Source organism: Notothenia rossii (genome assembly GCF_949606895.1).
Source record: "Notothenia rossii genome assembly, chromosome: 8".
Taxonomy (NCBI): Eukaryota; Metazoa; Chordata; class Actinopteri; order Perciformes; family Nototheniidae; genus Notothenia; species Notothenia rossii.
In genome coordinates, this window is record NC_136906.1 from 56,994,508 (window position 1) to 57,021,682 (window position 27,175).

At 38.9% G+C, this 27,175-nt stretch overlaps 2 protein-coding genes and 1 long non-coding RNA gene across 5 annotated transcripts; all 3 read right to left on the reverse strand.

The window, feature by feature from the left end:
- Positions 1 to 851: 851 nt before the first annotated feature.
- Positions 852 to 5,455, reverse strand: sf3b6 (splicing factor 3b, subunit 6). Its single transcript, XM_079644076.1, has 4 exons — positions 5,261 to 5,455; positions 4,270 to 4,388; positions 3,003 to 3,141; positions 852 to 1,389 (listed from the first exon to the last, which is right to left on the reverse strand). Exons 1-4 carry the CDS (start codon positions 5,288 to 5,290, stop codon positions 1,300 to 1,302), a joined length of 378 nt encoding a protein of 125 aa, XP_079500202.1. The 5' UTR covers positions 5,291 to 5,455; the 3' UTR covers positions 852 to 1,299.
- Positions 5,456 to 8,679: 3,224 nt separating this feature from the next.
- Positions 8,680 to 14,908, reverse strand: LOC307014562 (uncharacterized protein). 3 transcript variants are annotated; one of them, XR_013801257.1, is made up of 5 exons: positions 14,793 to 14,908; positions 14,518 to 14,623; positions 14,193 to 14,346; positions 13,765 to 13,864; positions 8,680 to 10,814 (listed from the first exon to the last, which is right to left on the reverse strand). XR_013801257.1 is itself a non-coding variant. In XM_079642543.1 (5 exons), exons 3-5 carry the CDS (start codon positions 14,274 to 14,276, stop codon positions 10,692 to 10,694), a joined length of 303 nt encoding a protein of 100 aa, XP_079498669.1. In that variant the 5' UTR covers positions 14,277 to 14,346; positions 14,518 to 14,623; positions 14,793 to 14,908; the 3' UTR covers positions 8,680 to 10,691. The 3 variants fall into 3 exon arrangements, 1 of the variants encoding a protein (XP_079498669.1); XR_013801258.1 differs by having other exon boundaries at positions 13,741 to 13,864; XM_079642543.1 differs by having other exon boundaries at positions 13,769 to 13,864.
- A 4,189-nt stretch (positions 14,909 to 19,097) lies between these two features.
- Positions 19,098 to 19,575, reverse strand: LOC307015325. Its single transcript, XR_013801474.1, has 2 exons — positions 19,344 to 19,575; positions 19,098 to 19,254 (listed from the first exon to the last, which is right to left on the reverse strand). It is a non-coding gene; the product is annotated as an uncharacterized lncRNA (long non-coding RNA).
- Between the last annotated feature and the right edge of the window lie 7,600 nt (positions 19,576 to 27,175).

A 27,175-nucleotide genomic window follows, 5' to 3' on the forward strand; every position in this document is an offset into this window, starting at 1 on the left:
GAATATGTCCAATAATCTGATCAGGGCAATGATGCATTTCAGATGGCAAGTATAACAATAGAAAATTAAGCATCACTCATACAATGGCTCCTACACTGTACTTAGTCTTTTTGTAAAAGTTGCAATTAAGTAAATGTAGCAATACTTAAGTTTTAAAAGAGAATTACCACCTTAAACCTGTTAAACCCGGAGCCCCCGCCCCCGGGGGCTAAAAACAACAAAATTCACGAAACTGTCTCAGGGCTTCTTAACATTTAACAACCTAAGACTTTAATACATTACAACCTTATATATACAGTCGATTACAACTGTTAAGGTGTTAACTGACGAATCCTCAAACGATGAATAGTACAAAGAATAGACGATTCATTGTCATAGGCTACTGATGCACTGCCTACCGTTAGACATTTCTAAAATAATGCCCCTGTACTGCCACCAGATGTCACTGTTGAGACATTGTTGTACTATAGGAGCAAGTCTAGATTAACAGCATATTTTATGTTTCTCTATGGAAATATATTTGTTTTTGGGTTACCATTGAAAGTAACACTAACATTTGGGCATGGAAAAGTAAGAAATCCTGCAGTGTTTACCCATGAATCTTTGGCACAATACTACTCATCACACAGGGTTCAACTGGAGGCTTGTGCCCTCATGGTACACAGAAAACTAAAACCCCAGGGACTGCAACATCACAAGCTGTTTGGGGCTCAGGCAAAATTAGAATCAGGTGACTCCCAAACCCCAGTGGATATGGGAAAAATGTATGCACTGTCTTATTGATCTGAATGGGTTCACACAGAGGACATCCTCTATACTTCACAGAATGTTAAAAGGGAGGAGGCAGGCGCTTTTAGCAAAAGAACATTTATTTTAAAGAAATCGTAAACTTCAGACAGTCGGTTGATCATTGCAATTTCACATCAAACAGCTTGGCCATCATTAGCTTTAAATTAAAAGATGACCCATGAAGAGATTAACAAAGTGAAAAGTACTCTGGGAGATTTAACAAATGTATCATGAGGTGAATACAAGCAGTCATCTTAATGTTGGGCAAACTTTTTTTTATAATAGCTTTGTCAGGATTAACAAGTGAGGTTTGGAAAAATCAACGTTGACTTAATAAAAACAAAGAAATTATGTAACATCTCCTTTCATTAAAATCATCAAAAAATGACATGTTGAACAGCTGTATCAGTAAAAGATTACCAGCATACATCAATGAACATGTCATGTCTGTAAAGACAGAAAAAGAAGATGGAGGTGAAAGGCGTGGAGCTGGATGGGGTTTCTGGAATGCTACTTCGGAGGGTCTGTGTTGATGCCGTATTTTTCTTTTAGAAGCTTCAGCTGTTCCTCTTTCTTTTTTGTGTCCATCTTCTGGAAAGCCTGAACAATAGTTGATAAACAGAGAAACACATTAAAATAAAATGTGTTGATAAAGTAAAATGATACAAATATGTGTATTTAGCATGGGCGTAATTTCCACTGGGGACAGGGGGGACATGTCCCCCCCACTTTTCAAAAATCCCATTTGTGTCCCCCCCCACTTTTCAAATGTGTTTTTTTTTACGCAAGAGGTCATCGTCACGGAGGACCGTCTGTGTGTGTTGCAGGAGCGCATTTTGTGTGAGAGAGAGAGAGACAGAGAGAGTTACGGGGGTTGTTGTTAGCATCTGGTGCTAGCTCGGAGCTAATGGAGATTAGAAGCTGTTTCAACAATAAGGAGAGGGAGAGTCCTCTCCTGTCGGACTGAGAGGCTGAGATAACGTCAGTTTAGGTGAGGTAAAGGACTCGCTGAGTGATTATATTTTAAAATGTAGTCAAAGTTATCTCATTGGGTCTCAAACGGTTTGGTCTAAACAAATATTTCCATCTATTTAATATAGTTGTTCAAAATAAGTTAAAAAATAATTCCAATGTCAGTAAAAAATTAAAAACACAGTTTGAAAGGGGAGTGATTAGTAAAATATGTATAAATAAAAAGAAAGAATGCAGACTAGGTAAGATAAAGATAGGAGAGAGGAGTATATCAATGATGTGTTATTGGTTGTGAGCATATTCTAATGGTTTTTGGAGTATTGAAATATATACAGTTCTGTTTCATATGAGTGTTGAGAGCTGTATCCATAAATCTCTTAATTTGTGCACCAGATTGATGCCTTTAACTTCAATTTAAATTTGAAAAATCGTACCGGGGGTGCATGCCCCCGGACCCCCCTATAGGATGTGAGGTCATCACTAATAAAACAGGTTCATGGATAGATAAGTTTGCACACTCATTATATACACTACACATTTTTCTCGGCCTTTTTAACACCATGGTCCCTAATATATATTTGTAGAAAGGCAGAAAATGGAATTAAATCGAGAACAATGTTTCCTTGCGGAGGACCCCCTGTTTTGTGTCCCCCCCCACTTCTCAAACCAAAGTTACACCCTTGCTTAGTCTTGTTGAACTCCAATGCATTTTGTGCACGGTTGGTGTTTTTTCACTTGTAATGTTTCAGTATAATACATGAACTCTCTATCCAACTTTAGATCTGTTAGTAATACAATTTCGGATACTTTATTGGGGTGCCCCATTTCTCCGTTATGTCTCATGATTGAAGTTGTATTTTTAAACTGTTTGTAAATAATGAACTGAATTTAAATGTATCTAGAAATCAAATATCAATTTTGCACATTCGCAAATGCACATATTTTTTCGTTATCAGACAAGTTTGGTACAGTGGTTTGTAAGGAAGAACAAGAATGTCAATTGTTGTGATAATATGAGGTTATTTGGGAAAAATTGAGGAGGAGAGGAGCCGTGTCTCCTGTACGTGAAATTTGAAGATGCCTACCAGGTTTGATTTGGTTTAAATGGTGTGGTTTGCTTATCCGAATTCTTTACTTAAATTTCATCCGTAAAGAGAAAGGACGATGCAGGTAATTATGGTAAGTTTCTACTGCCTGAAAAACCCTAGGAGAAACCCTGCTACTGTAACACTGATACATACTCTGTTTGCATTGTAGTAGAGGACCACCAGGTAGCGGTTGCAGACGTTGAAACCCGACAGATGATCGCAGGCGTTCTTGGCGTCGAAGATGTCTTCATAAACCACGTAAGATGTTCCTCGTGATTCAGGTGTGTTCCCTCTGAGAAGGGAGAAAGAGTAGAAACACAAGAGTAGTGAAAATTAGACCATCATGTGCAGATTCCCACTGGCATGAAGGGAAAATAAGTGGTACATAACAAATGTAAAATGTTGTAAATAATCTAATGACATACTCTGCAACCTAATCATAACAATCATACCTTGTATACATATAAGCAATTAAAAAAAGTATACTTAAATGAAATTAGTGAGATTTAAATTAGGTAAGGAATCAGATTGATAACAAACCAATACAAATTATAAAAATGTCAGTCTATCTGTGTCTATAAAAAGCAGTAGTAAAATAGGTCAAAGCTTGAATTACCTAGTAATATTTTCTATGTATGTGTTTATTATATCTTACCTCATTTAAACCAATGACTTATCGAATACATTCAATATGTAACATTTAGTAGTTTAGGTTAGTTTTCCGTGTTAGAGTTTATGTTTCTGTATAAAAACTTGAACCATCTCAAATTCTATATCCCATTTCACATATCTCCATTCTGTATTATGATAGTACTTATTACCATTATAATGGGAACCCACCGGTTAAAAAAAATGTATGATATTGTATGCAAGAATAATAGTGAGATAGAATAGGAAAAAAATAGAATTGGGAGGGATGAACCCCTTTTTAATGGTCACACATGCAGGGCACACAGCACACACAGTGACATTTGTTCTCTGCTTTTAACCCATCCTAGTACCAGGAGTCTAGTACTAGGAGTAGTGGGCAGCTATTGTACAGCGCCCGGGGAGCAGTGGGAGTGGGAGTGGGAGTGGGGGGGGGAGTGGGGGGGGAGTGGGGGGGGGAGTGGGGGGGGGTTGTCCGGTGACGTGCTCAAGGGCACCACGGCAGGGCAGGAGGTGAACTGGGACCTCTCCAAGTAGCAGTCCACACTCCACATTTTAGGTCTGGTCGGGGACTTGAACCGGCAACCCTACAGCTCCCAGTCCAAGCCCCTACTGACTGAGCCACTGCCGGACAAGATGTGGCCTAATGTCCTATGTGCTCCTAGATCTGTTGCATTGTCAATATTAATAATGATCACATTAAAGTACTTCCTTTTGCCATACTGGCAATCAAAAATCCTGCTGAAAGCTACCTTGTATTTTAAACACTTACGTTCTGATTTGACGTATTGGTCCATATTTCCCAAAGATATCATACATTTCCTCAGCTGTGATCTTGTAGGGAAGGTTTCTGATGTACAGGATTCTGTTCACCTCAGGAGGTAATCGTATCTGAACCGTATAACAAGAAAAAACAGAGGCGTTAACGAAGATTTATATAATAGTTATAAAAGTAGAGAAGTAAAAGCTGATGTAATGACATTTAATAATTGAAAAACCGTCAAACTACTACTGAAGCAATGTCAACCCGCTCATAGTTAATCTTCTTAAGTTTCTCCTCTTGTACAACAGCTATTTTGCACAATTGTAATGTGTATAATATAATCCAATGTCTATACGTGTCTTTTTCTGTAGTATATTTCTGTTGCTTAATGAAATTGTCTTTTAAAGATTATTAAAATGTATTCAGTATTTTCTTTATTGTCTATTATTTATTTTAGATCCTCTAGTGATATGTTTTTTCTACCGTGAATTTGTATATACATGCTGTTAATGTTTTATTATATTTGTATCTTATTCGATCTTTGAAATATATGTTAGTCATGTGTAATGCAAATAACACCTCTGCTGTGACGAAATAATTTCTATCTATCAATTTATCGAATTGTAGAGTTTTGTAAGGTAAACATTATAATGGAACCTGTAATGCAACACTTAGTTGTAGTTATTTGTCTCGCTTCTGTGATAATTCAAGCATTCCCCCATCTATAAATTAAATAAACGTTTAGAAACAAAATACTTAAAACACCATTAACCACATTTAGCAAGCACATTGGCCATTTCGAAACACTGACTTTGAATTGTTTAAAATGTTCATGTTTACAGCAAGAATGTGGAAAGTTTTAACAGACAGTGTGATTGTTTTCAATCCGTTAGCATGCTAACCGTATGCTAGCGCTGGGTGTCGCTAACTACTAGCCACACCAAGCTAATATACATAATTATATTCCTCAGTATACAACAGCCAACTCGTTTACACTTACATTAGCACGTTTTGCTGCTTGCATAGCCATGGTGAAATATGCTATGTGTAAATAAGACCGCTAAAAGAACACACACGCAGTTTTCCGAGCTCGCTTCTGAAGAAGTCAAAATGGCAGCGTTGTTCAGTCGACGATGTTGCTCCGGTTTCCGGTTGAGAGACCGGCCAAAAGTGAAGTTACGTTACTGTGCTTCTTCTTCTTCTTCTTCTTCTTCTTCTTCTTCTTTAGTGTTTATTGGCGGTTGGCAAACCACATTTTAGGTGCATTACCGCCACCAACTGGACTGGAGTATGGACAAGAGACTATGCAGAAAACAATAAAACAAATAAAACAAACAAAAAACAACAAAATAAATAAAATCAAAACTCTAGATTATTTTAAATTTATCAATTTCTCTAAGAAACGTAATAAGCTCACAATATATATTGCCTGATGTTTTCCCTAACAGCCCTGATAGCGAAAAGTCAATGTATTTTGCTTTCTTCAGTGTTTGGAAAAGCAAATTTCTCTGAATATTATATTTCCTGCAATGCAGCAAAACATGTTCAACTGTTTCTGGCTGGCTACAGTGTGTACACTTTCCGGTTGGATGCTTTCCTATTACCCTTAATGTATGATTGAGACCTGTGTGACCTATTTCTCATCCGAGAAATGACATTTTCCTCCCTTCTTTTAAACCCCACCTTCCTTCCATCACCCACATACCTTTGAATGTTATAAAGATGTCTTCCTGTGTCACTAAGGTCCCAATGATCTTGCCATGTTGTTTGCGCATATATATGTATGAATGTTTTAACCTCCGCTTTGCTGAGCGGAACTTCAATGTCTATATTCGTAATTCTGAGTGTTTGTTTGGCCAGAATATCCACCTGTTCATTACCCTCCACACCAACATGAGCAGGAACCCAGATGAAACGAGTTGCTATTCCTTTGATTTGCATTTTATACAAAATTAGAAATATTTCATTTATTATGTCCATTCTAAATGAAGATCTGCCTGATCGTATACTCGATAAAGCTGAATAGCTGTCAGATGCAATTACAGTATTATGTATTCCTTTCTCCTCTATCCATTCCAATGCCAATACCAATGCCAACAACTCTGTGGTGTATACTGACACATGGTCGGTTACCCTTTTCTTTATATGTGAATTACTCACTGAGATATAAACTGCTGCCCCAGCACGCCCTGTCTCTGGATCTTTGGAGCCATCAGTAAATATGATTGTTGAGTCTGAGTGATATCTTGCAAAATAATTCTGGACTATGCGCCATACTGGTATTTCTTTCTTTTCCTTCAACTCTCTTTGTATATTGAGATCTACACTTGGCAATGGGAATAACTAGGACGTTACTGTGCTGCCCCCCGCAGGATGACTGTATGTTAGTTAATACAGTACTTCGACGTGATGCCGCTAAAACACAACCTAACATATCACGAATTGCTAATACTCAGTCTTTGGAGAAGTACTCAAATCCTTTACTTGAGTAAAATAACACATAGGCTACTACTGTCTTAAAATGTGACTTAAGTAAAGATTCATTCTAAAGAAAAGGTGGAATCTGGGCAGGGCCGTTTCTAGCTTTTTGGGGGCGCTATGCAAGATGCTGTTTGGGGGCCCTAGTTTTTACAGTTTTTTTTAACTACAATTGGGGGGATTCCGAAGCCTTTAAGATGATCTGTGGAGATGCATAAATCTGTTACACTTTAATAGGAAAACAGGCTAATTTCACGAAAACCAAGCAATTGAAACTTACAAAAAGTATATTAAAAAGGTAAACAATAAGGCTCCTCTACGTCAATAACTGCAAGAGATGCAGCATTTTCTCAACAATGTTTAATTTACATTTTTCATCTTCCTCAGACGTCACTCATTGGGTGACAGCCCAACGATGATTTGGACTTTATTACCCCAAAAACACGGGCCACAGCTTTGCTATCATTGCAGTTCAGTCGTGTTTATATCCTACATTGAATTTTTAAGCATATAATGCTTCACCGAACACAGGTGGGGCTTGGCTGTCTACAAATAAAGACGGCTCGTTTGAATTCTCCCGAAATATAGTGAGGCTGAACCTGAACTTTTAATTCTCTGCTCCCATCATAATCTTGGCGATCTTGTTAAAATCGTGAATGCAGAATTAGAAATACTATGTAACTGGTTTGAAGTTAATAAATGATCCCTTAATGTGTCCAAAACAAATGACATGTTATTCAAAACAAAGTCTGAGAGTAGAAATTACTGCATTATATGGATTTGCAATACCGAGATAGAAAAAGTTTGTGCATGTACATTTTTAGGACTGCTTGTTGACGAAAAACTAAATTGGAAGCACCATATAAATTATGTACAGACTAAACTGTCAAAAACAATAGGTATTTTGTATCATACTAAGAACATTCTCAAAGAAAAAATATGCTTTATAACAGTCTATTTCTCCCTCACCTTTACTACTGCTCCGAAATATGGGGAAACACGTACTCAACAAATCTACAAAAAATTATAATATCCCCAAAAAAGTATTACGAATAGTCTGTGGTGTTGGTAAATATGAAAACACAACTCCCATATTTAAAAAAACTCAATCTATTAAATTTATATTATCTAATGTGTTGACATAGTACAGCTTAAAACAGTACTGATTATGCGCAACATTTTCAAAACAAAATGCCAAATAACATTCAAAAGCAGTTCCAAACCACAGCGTGAACATATGAATGTAAAAAAAGTCACTTGAAAATAAGTGTTCACAATGTTTATATGCAATCATGCATATATTATTATTATTCATCTGCCAAGTACATGTGTACATATGTATATATTTATATCTATATATTTATATTTATATATATAATATAGTATTTTAATTTCCAAAAGAAGATAGTTGAAACTGCTATTGACATGTGCAGAAAATGACCCTATATCTAGTTTTTGTATATATATATATATATATATATATATATATATATACATATACTGTATATGCATTTATTGTTTTCCTGCCCTAACTTTTATTTAATTCTTTCTCCTGTTTTCTTTATTTCTTTGTACTCCTTCATTTCTATACGTTTTTGACGCAATAATGCCGATGTTGTATTAGTATGATGCACGGGAGGGCTACTTTACATAAGCTATGCTTCAGCCCTCTCGCTTCTACTAATTTCGTTCATCTTTGTGTGTATGAATTATACTTTTTTGTTTTTTTGGATGAATAAAAAAAAAAAAATAATAATGACTTTCAGCTTGGGGGCCCCCTAGTGGCTGCGGGGGGCCCTATGCATCTGCATAGTCCGCCTATAAGAAGAAACGGCCCTGAATCTGGGTGATACAAATCTGCTGAAATATATTCCTTCTAAAAATATCTAAAACCTGTTAAATAGCAATAACTAACTCTTAACTTGATGAATCCACAACAAGTAGAGCTTAAAATATTTTTATTATTTGTATACATTATACAAAGCTTGTATAGGAATGTCACTGGTGTTACGTGTTACCAGGAAGAGTAACACCAGTGACGGTAAAACCAGTGACAATTTCGAGAAAACACTACCATTTTAACAAAATGGCTGTAATGTGTCAGACCAAATATGGCTTCAGTCAATATCAAAGTTGTTTAACTCTTCAATACAATACATTTTCCCATTCAAATGTTCACTAGGGCTATGAAATTAGTAACACTAATGACAGACTTGAAAGACGCACGTAAAATTTGAAGATAAAATTACACCTTTAACAAACAAAGTAAGAAGTATCTGACTTTCCTTATGTCTTTGTCCACTGCACTGCCTCAAATGATCTCTTGTTACAGGAGGTACTTCAGAGACAGTACATTATTTTAAAAATAAAAGCGTTTTGTGTAGCATAACACCAATGACGTAATTTTGGGTGACTGACATTTATTTGACATTATTAATAACAATTTGCTCTTTTTTTTTTACCATTTCAGTGTTATATTTAATGCTTGTAATCTTTTGTAAATATAAATTAGATTTATTTATTGAAAAATAATATATTTTTCAATAAATAAATATAGATTTATTTTATATTTAAATAAATTGCAATTTATGTATAAAACCATTTTTTATTTAGTACCATTGCAAAGACAATCTCTATTTATTCAACATATATAATGAATGTGAGTATTAGGTCAACGTCATGTATTTTGGTGTCTGCAAAAGTAAGTGACAGTACTTCCACCTTTTCTGTAGAATGACCCTAAAAAGTACGAAAGTATTAGCATATAATGTAGCCTACTCCTACAGCATGGCCCATTTCAGAATAATTTAAAGCCAAATTAAAGGTGGGGTAGGTAATTTCGGAGAAACCAGCTCGAGTGCGCTAGAATTTGAAAATACACAACCGGAAAAAATCTGCCATTTCCTCTTGAATAAAGATAGGGAATAACCCCCATACTCCTCCAACACACACGAACATGACCAATGAGGGCACGAGATAAGTTTGTGCACAGATGGTAGGCTGACAGGCAGGGCCATCCAGTTATTTTAGCCGGGCCGGCTCAGATAAAATCTTGTTGTATTCTGTACAATGACAATAAAAGCTTTTTGATTTTGATTTTTGATGATCGGTCGTGCTTTTTACAGTACTACGGCTTCCACAGATGAAATGTTTTTTTTTTTATAAACTTTGTTCATTGATTTTTGTACACAAATTAAACAGAGATGACAGAGCGGTTGCGATTGACAGTGTCACATTACAGTTGTGCAGATCACATAACATATGAAACATTACAACAAGACAAAAAAAAAGGGCGGCATGGTCACACAACAAAATACAAACAAACACATAACCTCATTCTCTTCAGGTAAGAGTACAAATACATTTAAAAAAGAAAATGTTTCACATATACATATATATACATATATATATATATACATACATATAAAATAATTAAAAAAGATATATACATATACACACACACACATATTCGGGTCTTATTCCGGAATAACCGGGAAAGTCATCCTCCCTGCATAGGCAAAGAAAGGCCCCCAGACACTTCGGAACTTCCCGGAGGAGCCGCTTAATGTGTAACAGATTTTTTTCAAGCTGCAAATTATTAAAAATGCCCCTTATCCACATAGTGTGGGAAGGTGGTGTTGGTGATTTCCATCTTGTTAGAATAAGACGTCTTGCTAGTAATGTTGCAAAGGCTATAAGTTCTGCTTTGAGCCTAGGCAAAGGCAGGTTTGGGATGCCAAATAAATACTGCAGTAATGGCATTAGGCTCATTAGGCCCAGTTACCTCTGACAAAGTACTGATAATTGAAGTCCAGTAGTTGTGCAGAGACGTACATGACCAAAACATATGCAAATGGTTTGCAGGTGTTTGGTGACATTTTTCACAAGAAGGATCTATATTGTCAAACACTTTGAACAGCCTGACTTTAGTCCAGTGGGTGCGGTGAACAACTTTACACTGAATCAAACCATGTCTTGCGCAGACGGATGAAGTATGCAGGGGCGGTTCTGGGGGGGGGGGGGTAAGGGGGGCCCAGTGCCCCCCTAACACTGCCTTCAGACCCCCTGTTGCCCCCCTGAAAATGAAAAAAAAAGAACAAAAAGTTTATGATTAAACAATCTCTTGGCTGACGGAATAGGTGGAACTAACTAATTAAACTAACTAATTATAGTCAGACCCATTAGAGAGAGCACACCTTTATCCATTTTATATAGTTGTACAAAATAAAGTAAGAAATCATTCCAATGTGTACTATAAGACAGTAACAAAAAATAAAAACAGTTTAAAAGGGGAGTGATTAGTAAAATATGCATAAATAAAAAGTAAGAATGCTAACTAGGTAACATAAGATAAGAATAAACAAGTTTAAATTATTTGTTATTGGTTGTAATCATATTTCAAAGATTTTGGATTATTGAAAAGTATACAGCTCCCTTTCATCTGAGTGTTGAGAGCTGTATCCATCAATTCATGTTGTGCTCAAAGTGCACCAGATTGATGCATTTCACTTCAACATTTAAAAACAAATCTTCCCGGGGGTGCATGCCCCCGGACCCTCCCAAAGGATGTGAGGTCCACCCCCAAATAAAGCAGGTTAAAATAATTAAATTGCATACATTTTCTTTAAGTAAACACTGAAAACGGGTCCCACAGACCCAAACAGAACACAACGTTTAAAGATGTTAAAATTTACTAAATATATACACTGCAAAAAACAACAAAAGAGGAGTAAAAGTAGCTCACGACTTGTTTTATATTTTGAAAGTAGCTCTCATCCTAAAAAAGGTTGGAGACCCCTGCATTAGAGCGTAAAAACTGTAACTATAGTATCTGAAATAAATATGTGTAATGAAACAAATACCAATAACTGTATTGCATTGTTTTCTTATGCACAATTACTTCATACTGTCTTTGTGTTTTTCGTCCTGCATTTATTGGGCACCCCTCAGAAAATAACTGGCCTGGCCTGGCCCCCCCAGTGAAATTGGTCTAGAACCGCCACTGGAAGTATGCACACGCTTAAGAATATTGCTCCAAAGGTCCTCTGAGATCTCCTGCCAGACCAAAGTGACTTTTAAACTGACTTCCAATCCTTAAGGAGGTTTTACAACTATATTTTTAGCATAGAGGGAAACGGGGCTGTTGATGGGGGAGTGTACAAGTGACGTCAGTGACACAGGCTTAGAGGAAAAAGACTCCATAGCCAGCCAAGCGGGGTGAGGATGAAGTGTATTGGACCCAAGCCAATATTGTAAGATTCTTAGGTTGGAAGCCCAATAGTCAAATCTAAAGTTTGGCAAGGCCATTCCTCCAAGAGGCTTTGGCCTTTGTAGAATGTCTTTATGAATTCTAGGTTTATTTTTGTTCCAAATAAACTCCAAAATTGAGCTATCAATTTTCCGAAAAAAATCAGAAAATGTGTATACACTGGCAAATTTAGGGAGAGTATTCATTTTTACTGAGTTGATCATCGCGGCCAAATTTAAAGGGAGCAGTGACCAGCGTTCAAAGTCTTGTTGCATACGTTCTAAACGGGGTGTAAAATTGGCCTTAAAGAGACTTTTTTTAATGTGCTAGTAACTTGTATTCCAAGATATGTAAAGCTTTGCGAAGATACTTTAAATGGGAAGTTATGTAAAGGACATTTACGTGCGGTTGAGTTTAGAGGAAATAATTCACTTTTACCAAGATTAAGTTTATATCCCGATATGAAACCAAATGAGTCCAGCGTGGCAAGTGTAGCAGGGATTGAAACAGAAAAGTTCGAGAGATACATAAGAAGGCCGTCCGCATAAAGAGAGACTCTCTGTTCTGCGCCATTTCTGGTTATCCCAGTAATGAGGGGGTTAGAACGAAGCACGATGGCGAGGGGCAAATCGCGAGGGCGAAAAGCAAAGGACTCAAGAGGGTAATATTCCGATTGATTGTTATTAGTTCTAAAGGAGGGAGGCCTGAGGCGAGGACTGAGGAGTAAAGCAGTTTAATCCAGGTCGTAAACTTTTTCCCAAAGCCAAATTTGTCTAATGAGTAGAAGAGATAGCCCCACTCCACACGATAAAAAGCCTTCTCTGCATCCAGCGATATTAATGCTTCTGGAGCACTAGAAGAAGATGGGTTATAAATTGTATTAAACAACTGTCTTAAATTAAGTGTCTATTTTTAATGAAATCAGGTTTTTATTTTTAATGAAACCTGTTTGATCAGGGGAGATAACAGAGCGAAGTGTCGACTCAAGGCGCAAATCTAAGAGTTTAGACAGTAGTTTGAAGTCTACATTCAGCAAGCTTACACTGTAAAACCTGACAAGTTACTGTAATAGAACTCAAACGTTTTTTTGAAACCGATTACATCGAAATGTTTGAGTACCTTAACTAAAATGTTTTAAGTTAAAGTATAATCTTATCAATTGAGTTCCATTTACTAGTAATTTTTAAATGACAAACATATTGTTTTAAGTTAAAGAAACATGGATATATTAAGTTATTTAAACTAATAATTGTTGTTAACACTGTACATATAAAGATCAAGTATCTTTAACTTAAACATTTTCATATCTCTTCAACTAGCTATTTTGTTAGCACAGTAGATATGAAAATCAGGTAGATTTAAGTTAAATATTTTTATTATCTCTAAACCCCAATATGAATTAAAAATGTCAATTGATTAGTACTCAAAACGGAATGTCGAATACTTAAAACGTTTGTTGAAACCGATTACATCGACATTTTTAGTTAACTGTAACTCAAAATCCCTAAGTTAAAATGTTGACTAAACATTAAAAAGCACTTTAACACTGACAATTAAAACGCACAGTATAAAAGTATAAAATAATGTATGGGAAACAGTCCTTCAACTTGAAGCTGAACAGTAACACAGTGTGTGTGTGTGTGTGTGTGTGTGTGTGTGTGTGTGTGTGTGTGTGTGTGTGTGTGTGTGTGTGTGTGTGTGTGTATGTGTGTATTTATAAGATAAACTATATTTTTTGATGATCTGTCACATACATTCAAAACAGTTATTATGCTGACTTGCATGCCACAGCCTCAGAAACCTGGAGTCATCCTCATGCAGAAATCCAGGCAGACCAGGGAGGAGAGCAGCACGTCGGCTATGGACGTCACCTTGATCCTTGAGTGCGAAAACATATCTTTGTTTTACTTTGGATGCTAAACAGCATAGCCACACAACAATTTATATCACAAGGGCTCTTCCATGACTGAAGAGATTACCATTTTGAAGCAATTGAGGCGTCTGCGATCCCACCTGTATCTCATTAGCACAACATCAAGGTGCAATAACATTAACACTGCTGTTCCCTCCCCAAACACAAGCATCTTAATAATACATCTAAATCTATCAGGCTGACCCCCTGCCCCCCAACACACACACACACACACACACACAGAAAATCCACTCGAGTATGATAATAAAACACCAAGAGGCTTAACCGACTCACCTGGAGGTCATAGGCGGTGAAGAGCTGAACTTCAGACACTTCGCCTTTGCGTGCCGCCTTCTTCCTGAACAAGCTCAACAGCATGCCGATCCAACTCCGCGTAAAAGTGGTTCTTCAGGTTGAGGTTCGTTATCCTGTGAAACTCTGCACAAATCTGCCAAAATATGAAATGACTATTTAATTCAGAGTACAATGTATATGTGGACTGAAGGCAGCAGAGATAAACAGAAACATGACAAGCTAAATCTGAGTAAACATGTCAAAGTTATCAGTGACAAAGGTACACAAAATAATTATATAGTTGTAATAAATAAAATATTTTCACCTGTGACTCCATTTTCAAGGCAGGCCAGCGTTCCAGGATCTCTCCAACAGGTAGCTCATCATTGATGATCTCATTGCGCCGCAAGGGCAATGGTAGTCTGCATTAACTTTGAAATCAAGGGAATAATAATGTTATAATGTTCAAGTAACTGTGCCCTTGTATCAAAGACAGCAGCACAAAGTTTGCATCTCCAAGCCATTGGAAAACGTAACAATATTCACAGGCACCAACAAAAATCTAACAAGTTCAGTGTTAAGCAATAAAAATTCATTCACATTTTAGTAACCATGTGGAATAAACATGGACGCGGGAAGGGGCTGCAGCACCCCCAAACGCGGCGCACCTACAGTGTAACAGCCCCTACAAACGGCGGCGTGCGTTGACGCTTGCCGGCGGGAATGTATGAAGCTAGACCAACAACCAATCACATGAAAGCTACGCTTTGCTCCCACAATGCAGTGCGGCTAAGCGTGACGTCACCCCATTCAGGCAGAAGCGTCAACGCACGCCGCCGTGTGTAGGGGCCGTAACGGCGTGCGTTGAAGCTTCAACGCTTCTGCCCATACACTTTGAATGGAGTGACGTCACGCTTTGCCAAACTGAATTGTGACAATCAAATCATATGCCAGTACAAACTCTAGCCAATCAAACCGCGTGCTTGTGTGTCCGGGGCGGGATATTCATGTGATTGGTTGTTGGTCGAGCTTCAGACAAGCCCGCCGCTGTGTGTAGGGGCCGTAAGCATGTCACAGTTGCGCCGCTCCACTCGCGCACCCCACCCCACCCCCAGCGTGTCACAGTTTCTCCGCTGTGAGGCTTACCAGATTGAATAAGCCATATATCTGCCAGTTGCTTCAGTTTCCTTCAGAGAAAAAACATTGAAGGTTAGCTGGGTTGCAAAGTTTTCACAAAGTGATCTGAGAAACATTATTTTCGAACCTAAAATGGCGGCAGGCGGCACGCTTTTCTTCTTCTTTTGTGTTACCGCATGCATGTCTGTGCATCTTTTATTAACTCAGAGGCATAGAGGATTTACGTTCATTTTATCCACTAATGTTGTACCATCAGGGCCGGCCCTAGACTTTTGGGGGCCCTAAGCAAGATTTTGTTTGGGGGCCCCCCTCACTCTAGCGCGTTCTCACTACACACAACACGGAACCAACTTTTGTCTTATGATGTTAGTATGAGCACACATATTGTACAAATAAGCATGTAAACACTAAAGTGGGACCTGAGAAGAGCAGCACAGTCTTTAAATTGACTACAAATAACTACCTAGGCTATAACTAATGACTATATAAACTCAGTGAACAGAAATATAGAAACTCCTCAGTCCTCAGTGACATATGTTTTGTTGTTGTGGCTCTGAGTCTGTACTCCAGCACATTAGATTTGAAATGAAACAAGGACTATGAGGTTAAAGTGCATACTGTGACCAAGTATTAAATATGACTACTTTGTTGAAGTGTATGTTAATTTGTCCAATATTACATTTGATCCCCCATTTTAGGGGATCAAAAGTACTCTGACAAATGAACATAAACTTGAATAAAGTAGTCATATCAGATAGCACTGATGAACTGACAGTACAGAATAAAAAGACTGACAAAGTGACCATCACTGTTCAAAGATAGATATTTTTAATAAAAAACACTCAACACTAAATAGAATATATAAATAGATCCAAAAATACCTTTAAAGGATTAAATAATATGTGCAAAACAAACTGCTTAACAATGAAATGAAATGTAAAAAAACAAATGCAAATACAAATGTTCCTCTCGTACGTACAGTCAGAATTGTTCTCTTCTTGCTTTCCTGGAGGCAAAGTCATTGATGACCTGATCATAGGAGATCTGGCTGCCAATCTGGTGGTTTATGCTGATTATTGCCATTCCACTCAGGCGATCCTGGGCCATGGAGGACCTCAAGTATGTTTTTATCAGTTTGAGCTTCGAGAAGCATCTCTCTGCGGACGCCACTGTCACTGGAAGGGTACAGGCTATTCTCAGCGCTATCCAAAGATTTGGATAGATCTCACACAGCTCGTTTTCATTTAAGAAGGTGAGCATCTCCAATGTGGTCATATCTTCTTTGGGAAGCTCTGGAAGGCTTTGCATCTCCATGGCTAGCTCTCTCCAGTCAACGTCTGCCTCTTCGCCACAGGTCAATGTTTTTCCCAGCAGGGCACATTGGTCTGTAAGTGACTCATCATCCAGATTATGGAAGTTGTGAAGCACTCCAAACTTGTCTCTTACTTCCCCCAGGGACTTGAATCTGTCCTCCAAAGACTGGATGCCACAGTCCACCACAACATTAAAGAATCCTGTTTCCAGTCTCGTCATGGCATCAGCCACTGCCTCGTCAGCTGCCTCGTAGGCAAAATGCCTCTTTTTGCTCCGCAGCCTCTTTTCTTTCAGCACTGCCTCAACATTCATATTTCCACAGAGCTCTTTTGCTGTGGCCTGAGCATCTGTGAACCCAGTGGCCCTGTAGGTTACCAGCGATGCTTTGGTTTTGTCTAAGAGACTGACCGCAACATCCAGCTGCATGTTGACAGACTGAAGGAGCTTGCTAACTGTATTGATCTTTGACAGAATATCATACCAGACAACAGTGCAGATTTGGAATCTAAATGATCCAATTTCTTCTGCCAGGGATTGGGCCTCAATTCTGACCATGAGATCATTTGCGTTTTCCCTCACCTATAGCAAAGCCTCCCTGACCTTATCCGTTTGGTAGCGCAACGGCTCGATGCTATTCACTCTGCTCTCCCACCGCGTCTCACTCCAGGACTTGAGAGTGATGTCCACATGTTTTTTCAGGATGGTCCACCTCTGGGGAGAACCTGAAAACAAGGTGTACAGCTTCTGAACATTACCAAAGAAGCAAGTAGCATCTATTGATCCTTTGGCTGAATCCGCCACCATCAAATTCAGTGTGTGGGCTGCACAAGGAACATACAGAGCTCGAGGATTCTTCTCCAACAGCCTGGCCTGCACCCCTTTATTTCTGCCCTTCATGTTTGCACCATTGTCATAGGATTGTCCTCTGCAGTCCTCAAAGGGGATCTTCAGCTCCTCCAGCCTGTTCAAAATGAGTGTAGACAAACCAAGCCCTGTGGATGCAGGGGCTATGATGAACCCCAGAAAGTGCTCCCTGATCTCAGTCCTTTTCTTCACACTCACTGTTCGAATCACAACAGTCATCTGCTCCTGGTGGCTGACGTCTGGGGTGCAATCCAAAATGATGGCAAAATACTTGGACTCTTTGATTTCAGCCACCATTGCTGCAAGTATTGTGTCACTGATACAGGACATGAGTTCATTTTGGATTGTTTTACCCAAGTATGTAGTGTAATTTCCTCCACTGTCAATGCGTCTGATGTGTTCTTTCAGAACAGGGTCAAACTTGGCAATTAGCTCAACTTCTTTGAGGAAATTCCCGTTGTTGTGGTTATGCAGGGTGTCAACAGTCCCTCTAAGTCCCAGGTTCCTCTCTGCTAGAGATTGGATGATGGAAACCAACCGAATGAGCACCTCTCTCCACCTCTTCTTCTCTGCCTCCAGGAGGTACAACTCTGTTTTGTCTTTTGTCTTCCCTTTTCTAAGACGGAGCTCTAGTTCCTTCCAAGTCAACACACTTTTCACATGATCTGGGCTGTTGTCGTGTAGCTTCAGTAATGCGCCAATATTCACCCAGTCCTGTTGTCCCTCTGTTATGAGCTTTAATGATTTCTTGGAAAACAACTTGCAGCAAAAGCAGTAGACTGAATCATTGTTCTTGGAGTATATTAACCAGCTTCGCTTAACTTTCTCATCATTTACAAGTGTTCTAAACATGTAATGATAATGAAAGCTTCTGTTGTTTGGTGTTTTCGGGAATACAAAATCTCTGTCCACCTGTACTGGCCCCCTAATCACCAGATCTGTACGTACGTGATCGTTAAGTACTGATGGCCACCCAGTTGGATCCATTGGTGAACCAGAGAGAAAAGGAGTAGAAGTTACAGAGGTAGGTGTAGTAGGCGTAATGGTACTGCTCTCAACTTCAATGGGTACAGGAATACCTATAGGGAAATTAATTTTAAAAAATAAGTTTTTGTTACTTGACATGTTTACAAGTTGATGTTCCTGGCAATGAACAACACAGTTGAATGATTGAACACAATAGTAATAATGATATTCATAATAATAATAATAATAATAATAATAATAATAATAATACCATGATTGATTGGACATATAGTGCTTTGCTTTTCTTGACAAACAAAGTTAAGGTCTCTTTGATGTAGGCCTAAACTTACCAGCATTGTCAGAGGTGGTTTCTTCAGTGATGGAAGTTGATGGAACCGCTATGGAATAAAGAAGTATATCATTGTTTAATATATGACTATAGGACTGTCTCTAGATCAGCTGTCTTTTCACCACTATGGCGCTGCTTTTGAGATAGCTCCAAAGTGCTGATCCAGAATCAGTCCTTAAAAACAGGTATCATCAAACTCCTGCCCCATGCATGACAGATATTTATTATAAGCAATGAACAGCGAGCTTGCTCAATAGAACTTCGACAAATGGCAATTGTAGCTAGCTCTATGGGCTTAATCTATACACTTAACACATCATTTACCAGCATTGTCTGAGGCGGTTTCTTGGATGACATCGGAGTCACTGGTGCCAACAGCTGACCTTGTGGTTTCACATTCACCAACAGCAGCGGTGGAGGTTGATTGACCTGCTATGGAATAAAGAAATATATGATTCGTAATGTAATGACTTAATATTCCAAATTCAGAAAGCTCTCACTTTGGGCCCATTTGAACTCACCAACAGTGTCCTCAGTGGACGTTGTGGTGTGTGCTGGCACCTGCTGTGGGCTTCCAAAGTACTTCAGAAGTGCTCCTGAGGAGAGTATGTTACAGAGTTAAGCTTTATGGAAACAGACTTGAAATGGAACATCAAATGGAACATACTAGCTTTATATAGCTAATTCAATATTCAGCCAATGAATACTTGCATTTACATGAACTTAGAACCCACACAATGATGTTTGGATAGTTCGATAGATAGACAGATAGATAGATAGATAGATAGATAGATAGATAGATAGATAGATAGATAGATAGATAGATAGATAGATAGATAGATAGATAGTACTTTATTAATCCCAGGGGAAATTGGTTTACTTGGTCAAAATATGAAACAAGCAAATATACCTAGCTAACATTAGCTACGAGTGTGACTTGCTGCCTGAGCTAAACTTTTCTAAAGTAAATTAATCAGTAACGTTAATAGCATCGCATTATTCTACAGAAAGGCTGAGATAATAATGATAACTTGGCTAGTTAGCTAGCTGTAACGTTAGCTAGAAAGTAAGTAGTAGTAGTAAGTAAGTTAGAATACTCCCAAATCCAAGTTATCCAACTATTGTTAGTGGGACACAGGACAGGAGACAGAGCCATAATATGAAGTTACATACCTTTATTGTCTTGCCTTTTTTCTTCATTAAGTTTTCTATTTTTTCGTTTTTGATCACCAGAGGCGTATGTCCTTTTTTTGCCAGACATCATGCAAACTGAAGGCACCACAGTTGAGCGCTCAGCTTTGCCTGCCTGCTCGCTCAAGTTGTCACAGCGTTACAAATGTGCCACAAAACCAACCAATCGGAGAACTCGAGAAGGTCAATTCTGATTGGCTGGTCGTCTCCAATCATATCTTCTATCTGAGATAGATGAGAGTAACACCTACGCCACGACGATTGTTTTTGTACTCCAAATATTAAGCAAAATATGTCACATTATATAATGACTGTTACAGAGTCATCATTTTGAGAAAAAGGCCTTCAAAGTTTCCTCTTCTCTGGATCGATCTGATTGATTATTAGCGGAGCAAATTATCAAAATAGTACGGAGGGAAGATATTTTCGTTTGGATTACTGGTCTGGGGGAAGCCCGCGTGTGTGTGTGTGTGTGTGTGTGTGTGTGTGTGTGTGTGTGTGTGTGTGTGTGTGTGTGTGTGTGTGTGTGTGTGTGTGTGTGTGTGTGTGTGTGTGTGTGTGTATTTTTGCATTTGTGTGTATTGTGGGAAAACACTCGAGAAACACCGGCTGTTGTTATGCCTGCTGTGACGTCAAGTTACTCCGTTCTCCGCTTTTAATTATGCCGTTACAAGCTTCAAAGTTGTATTTATCATCTGAATTTGCTGAAACAAGTTTAATATTCTGAAAGCCAATACTTTGTTTATTTGAAATCAGATGAAAACAAACTGTAACGGACCCTGCCGTGTTATCTATGATACACCTTACATTCATCATTTCAGCGGAGGGAGGGGAAGCGGCGCTGCGGAACAGCAGAGTGGCGAGTGAGAGCTGTCATCCTCCCTTTACAAGCTTCAAATGCCTGTAGCTAATGAGATTGAATCAGTGTTCGAATTACCCATTTGCTTTCGGGGGAGCCCTATTTATTTATTTTATTGCTAATCATATAGGCAGACCTGAAAGATCTATATGTTTCCTGCATTAGGTCAACATTGATCGCCAATAGCTTGTTTGGTAGGACATCTTTTTTTCTCCTCTCCGAAATCTCGATCGCTTTTTCGTTTGCCTGGCCCTTATGGTGATTATAAATCTTTTTCCGCAGGTTATTCTTTTAATCACTGCTGACTTTTCCCTGAATCCTTTCTTGTGAAAGGTGCACTCCGGTGGATTTTTCTGCGAGCGGCAGAGAGATCAATATACTTTTTGTCTCTTTGCAAATCTCATATCCACATTCATCAGAAAAGATGGAGTGAGTGGAATGAAAAGCCATGGATAGCTTTCATTCCACTCACTCCATCTTTTCTGTGTCCAGTTAAAAGGCAGGTCATGGGCATCGTCAGGTTTGCTAGTGCAGGTGGCGCCGGCGGCTGTGGCCGTTGTTGAAGCCTCTTCAGGCTCCGCATCGGCAAGCCTCTCCCTCGGTGTGGAGCTGTCAAACGCGACCCTAACGCCGCTTACAGCCGGCTAGCTAAAAGTTGTTCCGTTCACGTTGTCATTTTTAGAATCCTTCGCTTCTTTGCTTGTGAATCCAAAAGCTGCGAGGCTTGGCTGATTTCGTTTCGCCATATTTTTTATGAACATTTCAAATACGCCGCCGGCATCGCCGCCGTAACCATAGCAACGTAAGTAGCGTAAAGAATGCAGCGCCGCCACGTACAGATGGCAACACCCAGAAATATTCACAAATATAAAACAAATATTCAGAAACTGTAATGAACAATGACTATTATTTATTTCAAGAACTTTTATTTACAGAAACTCAACATTTCTAATCTGTGTGACACAAATATGCAGCTCCCCCTATTTATCTCAAAGTCGGCCTTCAGGGGAGCTCCCTCCCTCTTCGAACACTGGATTGAATATAACAATCAAAAATAACAAAATATACACAGCTAGATCAGATCGCGTTTTAGATGCGACTTTAGAGTAGCGCAACGGTGTACTGAGATAAAAAAAAAAATTAATTTAAATTTTTTTTTTTTTTTTTGCTAGGGGGCCCCTCAGTGGCTGCGGGGCCCTAAGCGGCCGCTTATGTCGCTTAATGGGTTGGGCCGGCCCTGTGTACCATAACCGTGCGTTCTGCATGTTTGTAAAAGCAAGCTAACTTGAAACACTAGACTATTAATCTTTTAAATCCGGCAGCTCCCGGTACCGAGGGCTTCTTGTTCACGAAACTTTGTCTCAGGGCTTCTTAACATTTAAAAACCTATTAATGTGTCATACCACTTAACAAAACTCAGCTAACTGACGATACGAACCATTTTTACAGAAACAAAACACAAGTTTCACAAGAAGCATCTAAATTAGCCCTGAGCGAAAAAATGCCAACGCACAGAACTCACGGTAGAAATTCTTTATTATACTTATCGTAACTGCACATATAAGATATCAGATTAAAGCTGAGATTCCACAGATTCTAGAAGTATTAGTATCATCACTGCGCGATCATTACCTTTGCTGAGTTACATGTATTTGAAAACGCTGGGGGTATAAATTACCTTGTAAAATTAATAATCTAGTGTTTCAAGTTAGCTTGCTTTTACAAACATGCAGAACCCACGGTTATGGTACATTGTAGTGGATAAGATGAGCGTCCTCTAAGCCTCTAAGACTGTTAATAAAACATGCCCAGACATGCGGTAAAAAAAGAAGAAAGAAAACGCGCCGCCTGCCGCCATTTTAGGTTCGAATTTTCCAGAAGACTTTTGTAACACAAACGTTCCACTTTGAGATATAACTTAAAACAATATAAAAATACTGTCTTCAACGTAAGTTAAATAATTTTTCAAGTGAGGCAGATATTAAATGTAGGCTAGCTAACAAGAGCTCAAATCAAACTAACACACCATGCGACACAAAGTGCATGCGGAAATTAATGAAATATCATTTAAATACTGTGCAAAGGCAAGATGTAACTCACCAGAGTAGTGCGGCCAAAAAAAAGGATCACGTTCCCGGCAGTGAGAGCACGGTGGGCAAAGTATTCTTAAAAGTCTGAGCGATTTCAACCGAGGCGAGGAGCTAATGGCGGACTCTGGTGAAGCATGGGTGAGAGAACGTCTAGGCACGTCGGGGGCTATGGAAAGCCTAAAGTGCCACCATTCGCCCGTTTAAAACGTGCGTTTTTTATATATATATATATATATATATAAAAATAAAACTGTTCTTACTCAGACTGTGGACATCGCCATCAGAAGAGAATGCATCCTCAAATCTCTAATGATCTACCTGGGTGAACCTGTTGACCATCTCATCAAAGAATTCCAGGTAAGACCTCCCACTCACTCACAAGAAGTTTGTTCATAAAAGAAAAATAACATATTTGTACTGCATGCAAATAACTGCTTTGTTAGAAAGCTAGTCATTTGTGATGACCTCCTGAGCTTTCCTTTTGGGTCGACTGAACTGAGAACTTTCCTTTTTTCATCTATCCACTATAATCTTGTATTTTTAAAAGGTAGCTGCAAACTTGGGGAAACCTTTGCGCCTCAGGCCTGTTGAACTACACTATGTGGTCCTCATCCATTTCCCTTTTGTTTGCATGATATGCAGGACGCTGAGGCTGGAGAACTGGAGCAGGCAACAATGGCAATCTTTGACATTGGGAAAGAGGATCAGTTTCATCGACCCAAAGACGTCGAGGTTCTCATCGAAGGAACAGAGGTCCTCAGCGGTTTGCCCTCGGTTGCGACAGCTTTTGCCATGCTCTTCGGGCTCATATACGCACTGAACTTAAAGAGCAACTTCCAGGTTAAAGACACCTGTGAATAAATGTGTAGGAAAATGATGAATACACTAAATTTTCAAAAAAATATACAGAAATATACACAACAGTGACATCTGGCATCGTTTTTGTAAGAAATGTTCACTTCCGCATAAAAAAGCCTCGGCACGTGACCTCCCGCGTGTGACGTAACACGGGGGACACAAGGGGGAGAGCGGCTGGTGTAAGGTATTAATAAACATGGATCCCAATGCTAGTTTCGACACAGAAGAAGTTGAACATGAATATTCGAATGCATATGACGGACCACAACCTTATAATTATGAGCCTGCTAGGCGTCCAAGAGACAGGAGCAGCCAAGGATTAGAAGAAATAACGGCCATCGGAGAGAAATTGAGCTGTGGTGTGAGGAGAACCAGTGGAGAACTGGGCAGCTATCTTGGTGAGTGACCGGTGTTAGCTACAGAATGTTAGCTAACGTCACATCACAACATTGTAAAGTTAGCTATCATATATCAGGCTATAACTAAAGTAGCATTGATAATATAGTAACGTTACTGGCAGGACTGTTGATACTGATCCATAACAGAAACTAATGCGCAAGTATCAGCCGTATCTCGCGTTACCTAATGCAACTCCACACTACGGTGCTGTGTACCGGAGAAGAGACGCGAGATACGGCTGATACTTGACGATCTGGCGGAGAAAGGTTGTGGAGCCTCCGTTGATATGCCGTTGTAAATGGCTTGATGGAAAGCAGGTGTGTAGTCGGGGAGGGTGCACAGCTGATTGCAACAGGTAAGTGGAGGTTGAGCCGGGAGCCAGGAGTGACAGCCACCACGCACACACAAACAACACAGACAGGGGGAAACGAACAAACACAAAGGAGACGGCTGGAGCAGTACAGCCACCACAGCGTTACCTAATGCAATGTCTTACGGTGCCGTGTACCGGAGGGGAGAGAGAGAGAGAGAGCAGCGAAGGGGGGGGGGGGGAGAAGTAATACGGTTTCCTGATAAAGCTGTGGAGAGTATGTGCTGCAGGGAGGTGGATGCACAACGCACCCAGGAACGAACGCTAGCTCCGGTCCTTTTTACTGTGGACTCGATGTCCTGACAGGCTGGTATTTGTGCAACCTGCACAAACACAATACTGCACCATGATTACAAATGGTGAAATACAATGTAAAACTACCAAAAAATACCAGCTCCTTAAAACACAACCGCTCTACTCAACGCAACTCTACTATACCCGCGGTCAGAGAGCGGAGATGTGTCCCCTGCGTGATGTAATATGACGCGTTTGACGTATGACCTTAAAAAAAAGCCGTTTTTAAGAGCAGAGCTCAAAATTGCTCCTTTCCCTCTGAATTCCTGCCCTTATGTCTCGTAAAACATATCAAATCCTGCATTCACTTTTTTTATTGTAATTTTCAAGCAAGTTTAAGCATAAATGTAGAAAAAATAAAAACCTGCAAGATGCTCTTTAAGATATCCGAAATAACTGCAATCCACTTTTGAAGTTGTGGAAAAAGTCCTGATGGAACTTGAGGGGAAAAAGATGAGCCCAAAAGTGAATAGACTGAGAACCCAGCTGTTCATCCCAGAGTAGACACTTTGTTGCACTCACTCACAGTTACCATTGTTACATGGTAAGGTTTCTAAAACCAAGGTTTTATAATAATTATGCATTGTAAAACATTTGCGAAAAAGTGTTGTGTTCAGAAGTTGCACTTACAGTATGACCGATTTTCACTGTAGAAGTTATGCATGTCTAATCATTTTCAGGGATTACATGTCTCACAGGCGCAAGTTGTCAGTGTTTTTTAAAAAAAAGTTTGCAGTAGATAATAAGGACAAGTCTTTTTTCTAAGAGTTTGATGTTTGGAAGTGGCACATATTACTGCAACTAATAATTGTGGTACTTATTAACATGTGTAAGATCAGGTAATGGCTGCCTCAGAGGCCAAAGCTGGTTGAATATACAGATTGATCTGAAGAAATTGACTTTTTTACTTTTATTAGTGTACCTTTCAGTTGCATTGCACTCCTTAAATGTGTTTGAGACACTTTAGGTAACAATGTGGCTGTCATTTGATTAACTCTGAAAATACAGTTTTTAATGGATAAATCACATGAAATTAGTTACAGGTGTCCCCTCAGCTGTGCAGACTTATTTAATAATAAGGTAGGAAATTGTGGAGTAAAATTAATATCTATCTTGTACACACACACTTTTCCTCTACTGATGAGAGGAAGACAGAGGGGACTAAAGTATTTCTTATTTTTCTACATTGACCTGAATGTATTCTTTATTCTGTGTATTTGTGGACTGAAATATAAGTTTTTATAAAGTTTGTGATACATATATTTGCAGTCACTTTATTATACGTTAAATACATTTAATTCAAGCTAAGATACATTAGCTAGTTAGTGCTCTTACCTGTGTGCCTCCTTCAAACAGCATTATAACCAGACTGTATCTTCAAACGATAAGTACCAGTTATAGCTACATGATTTTAGATAAACAATTGAAAAGACAAAATCAACCAGCTAATGTATTGAAAGACCAATCTTTATTTTAAGGTGCCTTTTCTTTAAACCTTCAGATGTGAGATATTAGTTATGCAGTAATAGTATTGACTATACAAAAATACTGAGCAACTTTAGTTGAGTTAACTTTATATTTCTTGTCTAAAAAGCATTTATTACACTCATTTTTCCCACTCATATTCACAGTGTGTACCAATTGACTGTATTTCCCGTCAGGTGTCATCTCCCTAACCGGAGTACTGTTTTGGATGAAGCGGCTCTGGCACAAACATTACAACATACATCAGATTCCCCAATAGTAGGTGTAGCAGTACGTACAGCAAGTTGCATTACATAGATTGTTTTGAACACACCCTCAAAATAGCATTGTGATTATATTACTGGATGGAAACTGAAAGCACGGGAACATTAATAAACTACATAACAGAAAGTATGAATAACAATAATTGTGACTGTATATATGTTTATACTTTATATTATTTACTGTACATGTTTAATTTAGATTTAATTATTGTGATTATTCTTTATTCTTTCTATCTATCTATCTAAATCTCACAATGGGGTAGGTTACTGGAAGTTTTCATCAACAGATTGCTTAAGTCTGGCTTAACTCTTCACTGATTGGTTGCACACACTTTAAATGTACTGGCTATGCAAAACAGAAGGTGGGGCTCATTATCATATAAAAAAACGTTCGTTTTTTACGCGTCAAGAACGCGCGTAAAACGTGCGTTTTAAACGGGCGAATAGTGGCACTTTAGGCTTTCGATAGGGGGCGGAGCACATACGTGATGACGTCAGACAGATTCAGTAAAAAAAATTGAGTACAATCCCCAATATGACCCAA